Source organism: Marmota monax, unplaced genomic scaffold (assembly GCF_021218885.2).
Source record: "Marmota monax isolate L192 unplaced genomic scaffold, Marmota_monax_Labrador192_F-V1.1 WCK01_AAM20220418_F8-fsc00026, whole genome shotgun sequence".
Taxonomy (NCBI): Eukaryota; Metazoa; Chordata; class Mammalia; order Rodentia; family Sciuridae; genus Marmota; species Marmota monax.
In genome coordinates, this window is record NW_026693108.1 from 10814203 (window position 1) to 10826272 (window position 12070).

At 39.6% G+C, this 12070-nt stretch overlaps 1 protein-coding gene across 4 annotated transcripts in view; it reads right to left on the bottom strand.

Annotated features, from left to right (window-relative positions):
• The window catches only part of Pcca (propionyl-CoA carboxylase subunit alpha), a 358388-nt gene that overhangs the window by 134603 nt on the left and 211715 nt on the right, over positions 1–12070 (bottom strand). For all 4 annotated transcript variants that reach the window (XM_046454817.2, XM_046454816.2, XM_046454818.2 and 1 more), the window contains exon 18: positions 9792–9894. In XM_046454817.2, coding sequence (XP_046310773.1) covers positions 9792–9894 — 103 coding nt within the window. The remainder of the gene's footprint in view (positions 1–9791; positions 9895–12070) is intronic.

Sequence of the window (12070 nt, forward strand, 5' to 3'; positions counted from 1 at the left end):
AAAGTTAAAAGAAAGATGGAAGCCTAATTCAGAATTTGTCCTAGAAATTAACATGAAATCTTTAGTGATTATATAATGAAATATAACACACTTAAAGCCACTGTACTAATATTTTTCAAAACAATAATACTTTCAAACAAGTTTAGTATTCTCTGCTCTTCTTTTTCTAACACATATACTTATGTGTCTTAGTATATTCCAAATTTTACAGAATCTATTCATAGAACAAATTTCACTGAAATATTATTTAGGATAAAGCTGAAAATCTGAAAAGCTACTTATATAAAGAGAAATTCAAGTCTAGTCAAGTCAATCAAAAGAATCAAGAATGAAGTATGTAATTTTATCTTATTAATCTATTACAAACTATTTATTTTATAGAAAAGACAGTACTAAAGGGAACTGAAGAACAAGAGGTCAAGGAACACACTGCCCAAATCACTTCTAGAACAGACCCACCTTCCCGCCATTTTTTTTTCTTTCTTGGTACCAAGGCACTTAACCACCGAGTCACATCCCCAGCCCTCGTTGATTTATTTTTTATTGTGAGACAGAATCTCCCCAAGTTGCTTAGGGCTCTGCTAATTTGCTGAGTCTAGCTTCAAACCTGTGATCCTCCTGCCTCAGCAGAGCCACTGGGATTGCAGGCCCATGCCCCCATATCCAGCTAAAACAGACCTTTAATCTTACTCTAGTATATCTTCTACTTAATCCATCATCAAATATATAACTCTTTGTGGCAAAATAGAGAGAAAAAGTATTATGCTAAAAAAATCAAGTTATATCTTTAAAAGACATATTTTTCTATTTGTACCAATTCCATTACTCTTTAAATTTTTTATTTATCTCACTGACAAATCTTTCCAAAGCGATTTAAATCCTTCTTCGGAACAAGGCTGAACACAAATATATACAAATATTGCTCCATTACCTACAGAAAATTGCTTTACACAGATCGGCTAACTTGAATTTTTAATAATAATCTTTGTATTATGTAAATTAATCTTTTGACATTTTATTATAAATGCACTGATGGTGTTGATTTAGTTTCAATTCAAAAATCAAGGATTTCATTACCCTATAAAACATATCCAGAGTTCAAAGTATTTAAGGGGGGTTAAACAAAATGCAAACATTTAATGCAACATTAAGCATGTGAAATAAAAACTTGATTGCCTAAAGAAAGCATGCTATGCTGTTACCCTGGTGACAGGTTAAAAAAGGGATTGTGAGCTGAATAGCGGTATGATATGAAATTAAAATGTTTCACATTGAACAATCCAAAATGAATTGGGAAAGGTTAGAGTAGAGGAGAGAGAAATCAATTCTCCAATGGCAGTGGTGAATGGGACAGAAGCATGAATAGGATTTGCCAGTGGGGTGCAACAGCTGCCAAATATCCTGCAGCCAGAGAATTACAATAATACTGATGAAGTGTGCAAGAGCTTTTGGAATCATTGCAGGGAAGAGAGAAATTCTCCTACAATAATGAGGCTATTCTGTCTCCCATTCAGCTCTTATAGTACAATCAAATTTAAGAAAAATATTTAAAATGCAATGTTTTGCAGAAAATACGTATATATGTATATAATAGGCCATTTTTATCCACTTAATTAATATTCTGTGCTTAACATCACTGAGTCTTCTAAGTCATCCAAGACATAGCCATATTAAATAAAATATCATAATAGAGACAATAAAAAGTAAAAGGAAATGACTGAATTCATGTTTTCTCCCCTCTTATTGCTTTTTAGGGATTTATTTGAGCAAATGGAAATAAGTATTTCCAAAGACATAGCCTGCCTATGTGTGTTTGTAAATATACAAAGTATCATTTTTATTATACATTTGGTTATTAGAACATCAACCTCAATGTGGTAATAATGTGGCTTATCGGAAAATACACATGAAACAAGTATTATGTAAAATCCATGTTTTATTTTTATAGATGGTGTACATGGGTTATAACATGGCATCTCCTTTTAAATTCAGAAGACATTTAAACAAAAAGGCCAAAATGCAACTGTATAACAACATTGGTTTTTCCTTGGGAATTATTTTCACATGGCTACTTTTTTCTGTGTTCCTTTACCACTGGCCTTCAATGATGAAGACTGCATTTTAAAACCTGAAATTTTTATCATCCAATTGAAAACGTAGTCATAGGTAAATGAATTACATACCTGAAACCAGAAAAGGCCACATTTTTTTAATAGCAAGAAAAAAATCTCAGATAATTTCATCTGTCAGGTTGGAATCACTAGGACATTGATCCTCTATTTTATCAGGAAGCCATATGAGAAAAGAAAATGCAATACAGACATACACACAACAGCACATGAGAATTCACTGGAATGTAATTTCCCCGATCAACTGTGCTTGAAAGAGTTAACTGGCGACGGGGGCCGTGGGCCAGTCAAGACACCTGATATGTTCCCCAAAGTCTGAGCACAAAGTGCTTGTTATACACCGACTCCATAAGGCTGAGGTAATTCTCCACTAAAGTGCATGCTTTATTTTAACCTTTCAGGCTGAACTATTTTCATCAATATTATCGTAGGCCACAGGGAGGGTGTTCCGTTTTCCCAGTCTTTAAACTGTGCTCAAATATCATGAGAGAAATTATAAAGTAAAACCTGTGACCTCATGCAATTCAAATCATATCAGAGCTGAAGACAACTTCAGTAGCCAGCGGCCCAGCGCTGCCATTTTTCAGAGAATGAAACCAAAAAACTGGAGCACTTTGTCCAGAGGCTGTGCCACTTGATACATGGCAGTGGACCAGGGGCCAACTCCTGACTCCTCATTCAGGGCTGGCTCCACTCACGGCACTGGGCCAAGCACCCTGACAGTTCAGGGCCAGGCCACAGGGCCAAATGAACCAAAGGCGACTGACCCTGGAGGTTCCCAGCCTGAATAACAGACTAGAGGAAATGCCACAAATAAACAAGCTGTACAGAGTTGAGTGCGTGCATTTTCAGATGTGGCGGCCACAATCGTACTCTGTAATGTCAGCGAGCACTATAATGTGTTCTCAAGCAAACTGAGTCTCTAGATTTATCAATTTCATCAGAGCAAGATTTTGTATCTTAGGTTGATGTTTTAAAAAATATTTATTTTTTAGTTATAGGTGGACACAATATCTTTTTTTTTTTTTTTTTTTAAATGTGGTGCTGAGGATCAAACCCAGTGCCTCATGCATGTTGGGCAAGCGCTCTACCTCGGAGCCACAACCCCAGCCCATGGGTTGATTTTTTAAAAGTGCTAATGTACACTTTTTGAAAACTACTTTTTTGAAGAGTATGTAACATGGCAAAATGTTGGCAAAATACTAGTATTTAGGGGAAAAAAAAAAGTATAATAGCCCCTTTTCTATAAAATCAAAGGAAGGCATAAGACTTTATGCAAGTGCCTAGAAACAAGACAACCCTGACAAGAGTGGCCAGAAGCAGTCTCCAGCTTCTCTCTTCCCACTCTATTGGGCTCCCATCATTCTGACCTGAACCCCCACTCTGCAAGTGCCACCCTCTAAAACAGCGCTTGTGTGGTCTCCTGTGGCCGCCTCATTGTTAAGTGCTGTGGGCAATGGTCGCATTTGGTCCTACTGGTCACAGCGCAATGGACCCAGCCTCTCTGCTCCCTTCCTCCACTTGGCTCCTGAACTCACCCACACTGTGCTGCCCTCCCCCTGCTGTTTTTCTCTGCCCCCTTGGCTGGGTCCTCTCCATCCTTCAGGATCACCAGTGCTGCAGTATTCTGGGGCTGGGGCTTGGGACCACGACCCCTCATGGTCTCCCAGCTTCCACTCTCACCACCTACAGTAACTGACACTGCTGCAGCCAGGAAGCCTGTGGATGCATATGTCACACCAAGGTCTTTTCACTCAAGACCTGCAACGGCTCGGCTCCCTGTTTCACTCAGAGACAAAGCCTCAGTCCTCACCACAGGTGACCCGACAACTCTACCTTCTACTACTGTATGACTTACTTGTTCTCTCCTTGAAAGTTCTGCTCATCTCCTTGCTATTTTTCAAAAATGCTAGGTATACATACTCCAGCCTCGGCCCTATGCATTTACTGCTTCCTCTCACCAGAAGGCTCTTCCCTAATATCCACAAGATTCATTCTTTTCCTTCCTTTGTGCTAATGTTAATTTTCTCTGCAAAACATTCCCTGCAGTCTAAATTAAAACCATAACTTTCCACCATCTACCCTAAGGGCACCCACCCCATCCTTCCCTCTTTTGTTCTTCCTTCATACAACCAGGACATTTATCTTTACCAGATACACTAGAGATCTTCCTGATCTCCTGTCTTTCCTCCACTCCAACCTAAATTCCTTGGAGTGGAAATTTCATTTTTTTTTTCTTCTAATCATTTTGTCCCTTGGTAAATTCTCTTAAGCTTTCTAATTCGAACTCCTGATGACCAATATGTACACTTTCCAAGGCAGATGACATTTAATGACTATGTTTGATTCTCTTTTTCAATAAGGAAAGAAAAGATCCATCCTTAATTTAAGAGAATATTTCAAACTGACAGAGAATATACTTGTTGCCACTGCAACGGTCAAGGCTTTCTGTTAGGAATAAAATGAGGGTGTGTCACTGCCACTGCCCTTGACACAGATCTTTGTCATTACAGAGAAAAAAAGAAACCAGGGAAGGGCAGCTAAAGTTTAGTGGGCACTACGTTAAGTAGTTTATATCTCACAGAAACCTCTTTTTTTTTTTTTTTTGTCCAAACTGTTACTATCTCCTCATGGCAGAACCATGGAAAAATCCATCTCAGACACAGAGGTCTGTGCTCCCACACATCAAGATAACTGAGATGCTGGCCCTGCCCAGAGTCACACTCCTCAGGGGTCAAGGAGGAGTGTCGCTTAGGCCCAGGAGGTTCCAGACCAGCCAGGGCAACACAGCAAGACCCTGTCTCAAATAAACAAAACAAGTAATGAACACACAAGCCAGCAGAAAACCCGTATGACTCACAGCAAGGAAGACACGGAGCCACCATCAGTGGAGGATGTAATCGCCTGAAAGCATCTCAAGTGATTCAAAGGAATAACTGTTACAAAGAAAATACAAATGCTGAAAGAGTCAAACTCCTAGAAACAGGAAGCAGAATGGCGGTTAGCAGGGGCAGCATCGAAGGGGCAGTTCTTCAAGGGATATGGAGTTTCATTTTTCAAGATCTAAAGGTTCTAGAGAGCTATTGCTCAACAATGTGCATCCAGTCCACACTACTGAACTTAGAAATGGTGAAGTCCACTTAGAAATGGTTAAGATGGTAAAAATCTTTATGTGTTTTCTACCACAATAAAAAGAAATGTAAATATCATCAGTACTCCTAATCATACGTAACTTCCAGATAGATTAAAAGAGTTGCTATTGTTTCTAATTGTTCATTTGTAAAATAAACGTTTAGGATTCTGAACACATCCTCTGGAGGCTGGAGAAAAAAATGAAGAAAGAAAGAAAAGCAAGCAAACCAAAAGAATCCAATAAAACTAATGTATTTATTACATATTTGCAATTAATCTTTTTTTTTTTTTTTTTTTGTACCAGGGACTGAACCCAGAGGCACTTAACCACTGAGCCACATCCCAGCCCTTTTTAATATTTTTTTTTAGAGACAGGGTCTTGCTGAGTTATTTAAGGCCTCACTAAGTTGCTGAGGCTGTCTTTGAACTCAAGATCCTCCTGCTTCAGACTCCCAAGCCACTGGGATTACAGGCATGAACCACTGCACCCCGCAAAATACTTTAATAAACCTCAGAGTTGACAGTTACCCTCACGTGCACTCAAACACCCTGAAATGTATGCAAACAGATACCACTCGCCAGGCCCCCTGCAGCAGGGCTCATCCCCCAGCATGATCTTTAAGAGGAAGTTAAAGGCTTGTACTGAACCAGGCCCCCGCCTCAATCTTAAAACATGCAAAGCATGCCCTGTCTAGGAAAGGTGGATCTAGTCACCAGTTACTCCGCCACGGGGAAGTGGCCTGCCCAGCACTAGAACCGGTCATCCCTACAATGATGAGTTACCTTAGCAGAGAGATGACACTCATGGAACTAGGAAGGTTGAGTGACAGATAAGAAAGGATGGAGGATAATTTTCAGAGTGACAAAACTGACCAAAAGAAAGGAATCACAGTAACAAAAACAATGCAGCATGAAGGACGTACAGCCATTGGTGAGGGCAGAATGGCATCCTCACCAGGTGGACAAGGGCAGGACCCAGGCAAATTACCCCAATTCTCAGCAAAGGGAGCAACATTGGGATTCTAGGAGAACAGGCATTTCAAGCAAAAATAAAGTTGATTAGAAGAAAAAAGAATACAGGTAATCATTGTCAGTGAAACAAATTATTACACCAAACTTCAGTGCCAACGAAATCATTTGGCTTCAACTAATGTGAAGTGGTCATTTAATACAGCTTTTGATGGTTTATTTCTGACAAAGAAAGTGGTAGGTGGTAGGTTGGTTGGTTTTGGTGCTGGGAATTGAACCCAGGTCTCGCGCATGCTAAGCCAGCACTCTAGCACGGAGCGACACCCTCCAACCCAAAAGTGTTTAAAAAAAAAAAAAAAAAAGAATGATCGTGAAGAAATATAACTCCATAGCAAGTCAGCATGTATTTATGTAAAAAAAAAATCATGTTCAAATTTTATTCTCTTCTTAATAAAAAATTGCTACCATTTCTGACATTGATGTTTCTTTTTTTCCCTAAAATATACTGCTATCATTTTACTATCTAAATATTAAGGATACATATTATTGTCCTTTTCCAAGTCATAAATGATGAAAGAGTAAAACCCACAGACAAATTGGGAAAATAAGATCAGTAGCCAAAACAAGCAGCACAGAGGAAGGGCTGCTGGCTACTGGTTTGGAAGCTAAAACATGACAAGAACACGCCCACGACAACACAGGGAGCCACACCTGGAGGTGACTCAGCCTCCGTTCCGAGCCAGTCATCTGACACGCCTCAGAAGCCCAGGGTACAGACTCAGCACCTACCTCAGGTCTGAGGACATGGGGCCTGGGACCTCTAGCAACAAGCAAAAGTAACCTCAGCTTCACCTTGGCCAAACAAGACTGTGCCTTGTCCAGAAGAGGAATATATTTTGCTAGATATCAGAGGCCTCTGCTGTTATGGGTGGTACAATGTCACAATAATCTGGCCTGTTGAGTAAATGATGTGCTCAACCAAAATTAAACTCCCCCAAGTGAATAATTATATAAGAAATGTATGTACACATAACTGCATAACTGAACTTTTGATCTACATACTTTATTAATTAATGTTTTTCAATATCTACAGATACGAGCTTAAAAATAAGATATTTAAGATTCTTAATGTAGCAATTAGCAAACTTATAATTTTAGGCAGAAATTATGCAGAAGACAAATACAAAGGAAGATCACTTTAAGGATTAAATCTATTGAAGGCAGCACTAACAGCTGGGGGGGGGAGGGCACTTCCTGAGGTGATGGTAATGTTTAGTACCTACATACAGGGGTGTGGGTTGCGCTGGAGCATCCATTTGTTAAGATCCTGCAGGTCAGACCTCTCTACTTATATGTAGGTAAATTTTACCTTAAAACACAAGTAAAAAAGTGAGGAGTGGGTAGAGGTCAAGCTGGAACAAGGCAGGCAGATTTTTGATGTTGTTGAAGCTGTGTAATGATTACTTCAGGGCTCGTTTTACTATTCTGCTTACTTTATATTTGTTTAAGAGCTTCCATAATCAAAAATTGATTTAAAATGTTTCCAAAGACCACTTAATAAATAGAAAATATTCACAACATGTTTAAAAAAAAAACAGAATAAAAACTACATTCCCAGTATGAATCTAATAATGTAAAGCATACATGTAGCATGTGCACTCAGATATGTGTATGTACATATGTATGAGTATGTGTGTATGTATGTGCGTATATATATATATATGGCTGTGCTGGGGATTGAACCCAGGACCTTGTACATGCTAGGCAAGTGCTCCACTACTGAGCTACATCCCCAGTCTGACCCTTTTTAAAAATTTTTTGGAGACAAGGTCTTGCTAAATTGCTGAGACTGACTTCAAACTTGCAATCCTCCAACCACAGCCTCCAGAGAGGCTGAAATTATAGGCATATACTACCATGCCCAGCTACCTTTTTGCTGCCTTTTATCTTTTAAAACCCTTGTGGGATTCTCACCCAGAAGTTAACACCCTCTAAAAATAACTTGCATCTGTTTCTTAAAAAAATCAAACCAGTTCATTTTTAGCTACATTAAGACTTCTGAAATAATAAAGATCCAAATAATAAATGGAGATAAGGGAATCAGTATAAATATTGCATTTGTCAAAAGAATAATAAAAAGTTATACTAGCCTGTAATTCCAGCATCTTGGGAGGCTGAATCAAGAGGATCACAAGTTCAAAGCCAGTCTCAGCAACAGGGAGGTGCTAAGCAACTCAGTGAGACCTTGTCTCTAAATAAAACACACAAAAGTGCTAGGGATATGGCTCAGTGGTTGAGTGCTCCTGAGTTCAATCCTTGGTGTCCCCCCCCAAAAAAAGTAATATGAGGTATGCAATTCAGGTTTTAAGGCCAAAGCTAGGATCTGCAGGAGAGATTGTGCACACACATCCCTCTAGAAGAATTCTGTCCAAGAGAACTTGATGGAAACAGAACCGCCATGATGAAGAGGAAGTTGGTGTAGCCCAACACACAGCCACTAACCACATGTGGCTCACGGGACTACAAAAGCGGTTTTTAAGTCAGTTTTAATAGCCATCTGTGGCCAGCGGTCATGTATTCTGGAAAACACAACTGAAGGAAAACACCAGCACCAGACTCGCGGTTCTGTTGAGCGTTTCCCTGCTCCCTCCCCTGGTGCAGTGATGTGCTGGTACCCACATCCTTTCTCCTCTCCCTGTGTATCTACCAGAGCGTAAGGTTAAGAAAGTGCACACCAAGCTTCTTGTACTTGCTCTTGAGAAATACCGCAAATGAAGAGTACCAGCTACTGTGAGATTTTCTGAGCAAAATCACATCATCCATTAAAATACAGCCTAACCTCATTTTCGTTTTTCTTCTACCTGCTTCCTCAGAAATCGCTTCTGAGTTTCTGATTTGTGCTTTTGGTCAACTTTCACCTTTTTGTCCTTTTGTTTTTGATCTTATCCTTGTAGAAAAGCAAAAGGGAACAAAGAGAAATTGAAGTAACACAATTTTCTCAACAGAATTACTCGAGCAAGTATACACACACACAATACAAAGTCCAGTCACCCAGAAGCACCAGTGTTACTGGGACTGTTTTCACTTATCCTTTCACCTGGGTCCTAGGAAGCTAAAAGGTACGCATGGGGCCAAGAAACTACCTCATACTGGTGTTGAGTCCTTTTTACACCTCATAGCTTCTGAAATACACCTTTTAACTGCCCAGATTAATTCCAAATTTTGAAGACTATAACACTTCTCAAAACTTTTAAAAACACCAACAAAGCAATAAAATAGAATAATAAATTGAATGGATTTTCTAAAAAATGTCAGAAATCTCACCTCTCCTAATATCCAAGTCAAAGAGGCCAAGATCTTTTTTCCTTTAATTTAAAAAACTTGCTTGAACAAAATATACAAAATATCATATTTAAACAATGTCTTCATTGTATTTCCCCAAAAGAACCATCAGAAGATATAGTACTGAGACCACCCAGATCTTTTATCGACTATTTCCTATGCAGATCAGATCAGCAACATTTCCTGCTCATTTATTCAGTTGTAAAAGATCCACCGTACCTTGAATGGTCTTGAAAATGTTGGGCTCGTAACTGGGATGCCACAAACAACGATGATGCAATTGCCAATAGCTGGTGTGTCTCATTCTCTGTTAACACATGTCCTGAGGGAAATCAATCAATCAATCCATCAACCACATGTACAACGTTAACAGTTGTGCCTCCATCTTAGAGAATTAGTAGCCATTCAAACGAGTATTTTATCAGGCATCTATTATGTTTTAGTAACGTACAAGGTGCAGGAGTCAGGGTGCAAGATTGTTCAGTAAGACAAAAAGCCCTGCTGGAAGTTTACTGTCACATTTGGGAAAGGAGATCTTAAACGGACTCACAGAACAAAACAACTGTAAAGACGCCATGCCCACAGAGATCTCCAGGAAAAGCTTAAGCTCCTCGCATCTGCTGCTTTCTCACTGCCACCCACAATTTTACTTCTAAGGAAATGGAGACTAGAAGAGGAGTGATGCTGGTCAAGGACAAGGGCAGGTTCACGTTTTTTTAGTGCAAAGGATTCAAAGAAAATAAAGGTGTGATTCTCTTGCCTGTGTGTGTGAACTCGGGGCCTGGGGCCTCTTCCACCCATTGATCAGTGAATTTCTCTCTCCCTCACTCTCTCTTCCCACCATAAGTTAGCTGACCCAAGGGGCAGTGGTCTAGCCTGGGAAGGCCTGGGGAGGACCACTGGTGTGGCTGAGAGCTGCGCGGCAGGGAAACCTCCTCCACGCACAGAGTTCCTCAAGAAGTGCAAGGGCGGGGGGAGTCTCCCCCTCCAGGGCCTGAAGGCTAAGACATCCCACAAGAGCTGTGCGACCACAGAACTTCTAAAGCTATTTATCACAGGACTGTCTGCAATAGTAGAGCATTAAACAGCACAGCAGGAGCAACCTGAGTGCTGGACCATCAGCAGTAAGATGTGTTTATACAATTCTGAATTTATTTGAAAGAAATAATCTGAATATTATGTCTAAAATCACGCTAAATAGAAATGAAACTAAAAATATCCAAAATTAAAATATAAATACTTTCAAGATCTGCAGCTCATTTTTCTATGGGAAGGTGTTTCATGAAATTGAAGGGTCAGGAAAGCCCAAGAAATCTATTCCCCTTCAAGACAAACCCGGAAGCTACGTAACCCTAATGCAAATGTGGTTCTGGGAATTCAACCACAGACCTCCATGGGAGCTTCCAGGTTTTGGAAAGTTCCTGGTCATCCCCTGACATTGGAACAGTGATGGAACCATCCCATGTAACTTCATAATTAATTATCCTATAAGAAAGTGTTATAGAAATTTGTCCCCACTCTTCTCAAAATGAGCAGTGTAGGAGCCATTCAGGGTCCTGCAAAGTTAAAATATTTTTCATAGTCCTAAGATTGATTTTCCTTTTCAAAACAAACAAACAAAAATCTCTCATTCTATCAGGAGTCCCTCGATCTGCAGAGGTTCCTAGTTCTGAGGGATACATACACAACATGTGATGACGTCATTGCTCTTATGTCAAAGCAAAATGGATTTATTATCATGAACTTTAAAATGAATTGATACAATTTTTACTTTTTAAATTTTCTAGTATTAGGGATTAAACACAGGGGCATTTTGTTACTGAGCCACATCCCAATTTTTTAAATTTTGAGACAGGGTCTCGCTAAGTTGCTGAGGCTGGCCTTGAACTTGTGATTCTCCTGCCTTGGCCTCTCATTGGGATTACAGGCATGCACCACCACACCCAGCTAAAAAATAAATTAGTAAAGTTTTTTAAATTTCTCCAGTTTTAATTTATAATGTGGCAAAATCACAAGGCCTTTTGGAGTATAAAGAGGATCAGTTCTTCTCAAATGTCACTGGGCATTTGAATCACTTGGATTAAATGAGCCTCCATTCCTGCATTCCACCCGCAGCATGTGACCAGTAGAAAGCATGGGGAGAGGTTGGGTAATCTGCATTTATAATAAGCTCTAAGGGCAAGAGATGTCATACCTTCAAACAGAACTGCTTTGGGTCATATTTATCAACTTGCATAAAGAAATCAGTCCATGAAATCAGCCTAGGTGCCCTTCAACAGATGAACAGATAAAGAAAATGTGGTACACACACACAATGGAATATTACTCAGCCATAAAGAAAAATGAAATTATGGCATTTGCCAGTAAATGGATAGAAATGGAGACTATTATCTAAGTGAAATAAGTCAATCCCAAAAAACCAAAGGTCAAATGTTCTCTCTGATATATGGATGCTAACACACAATAAGGGGTGGGAGGGCGGATAGACAAAAGGGAAT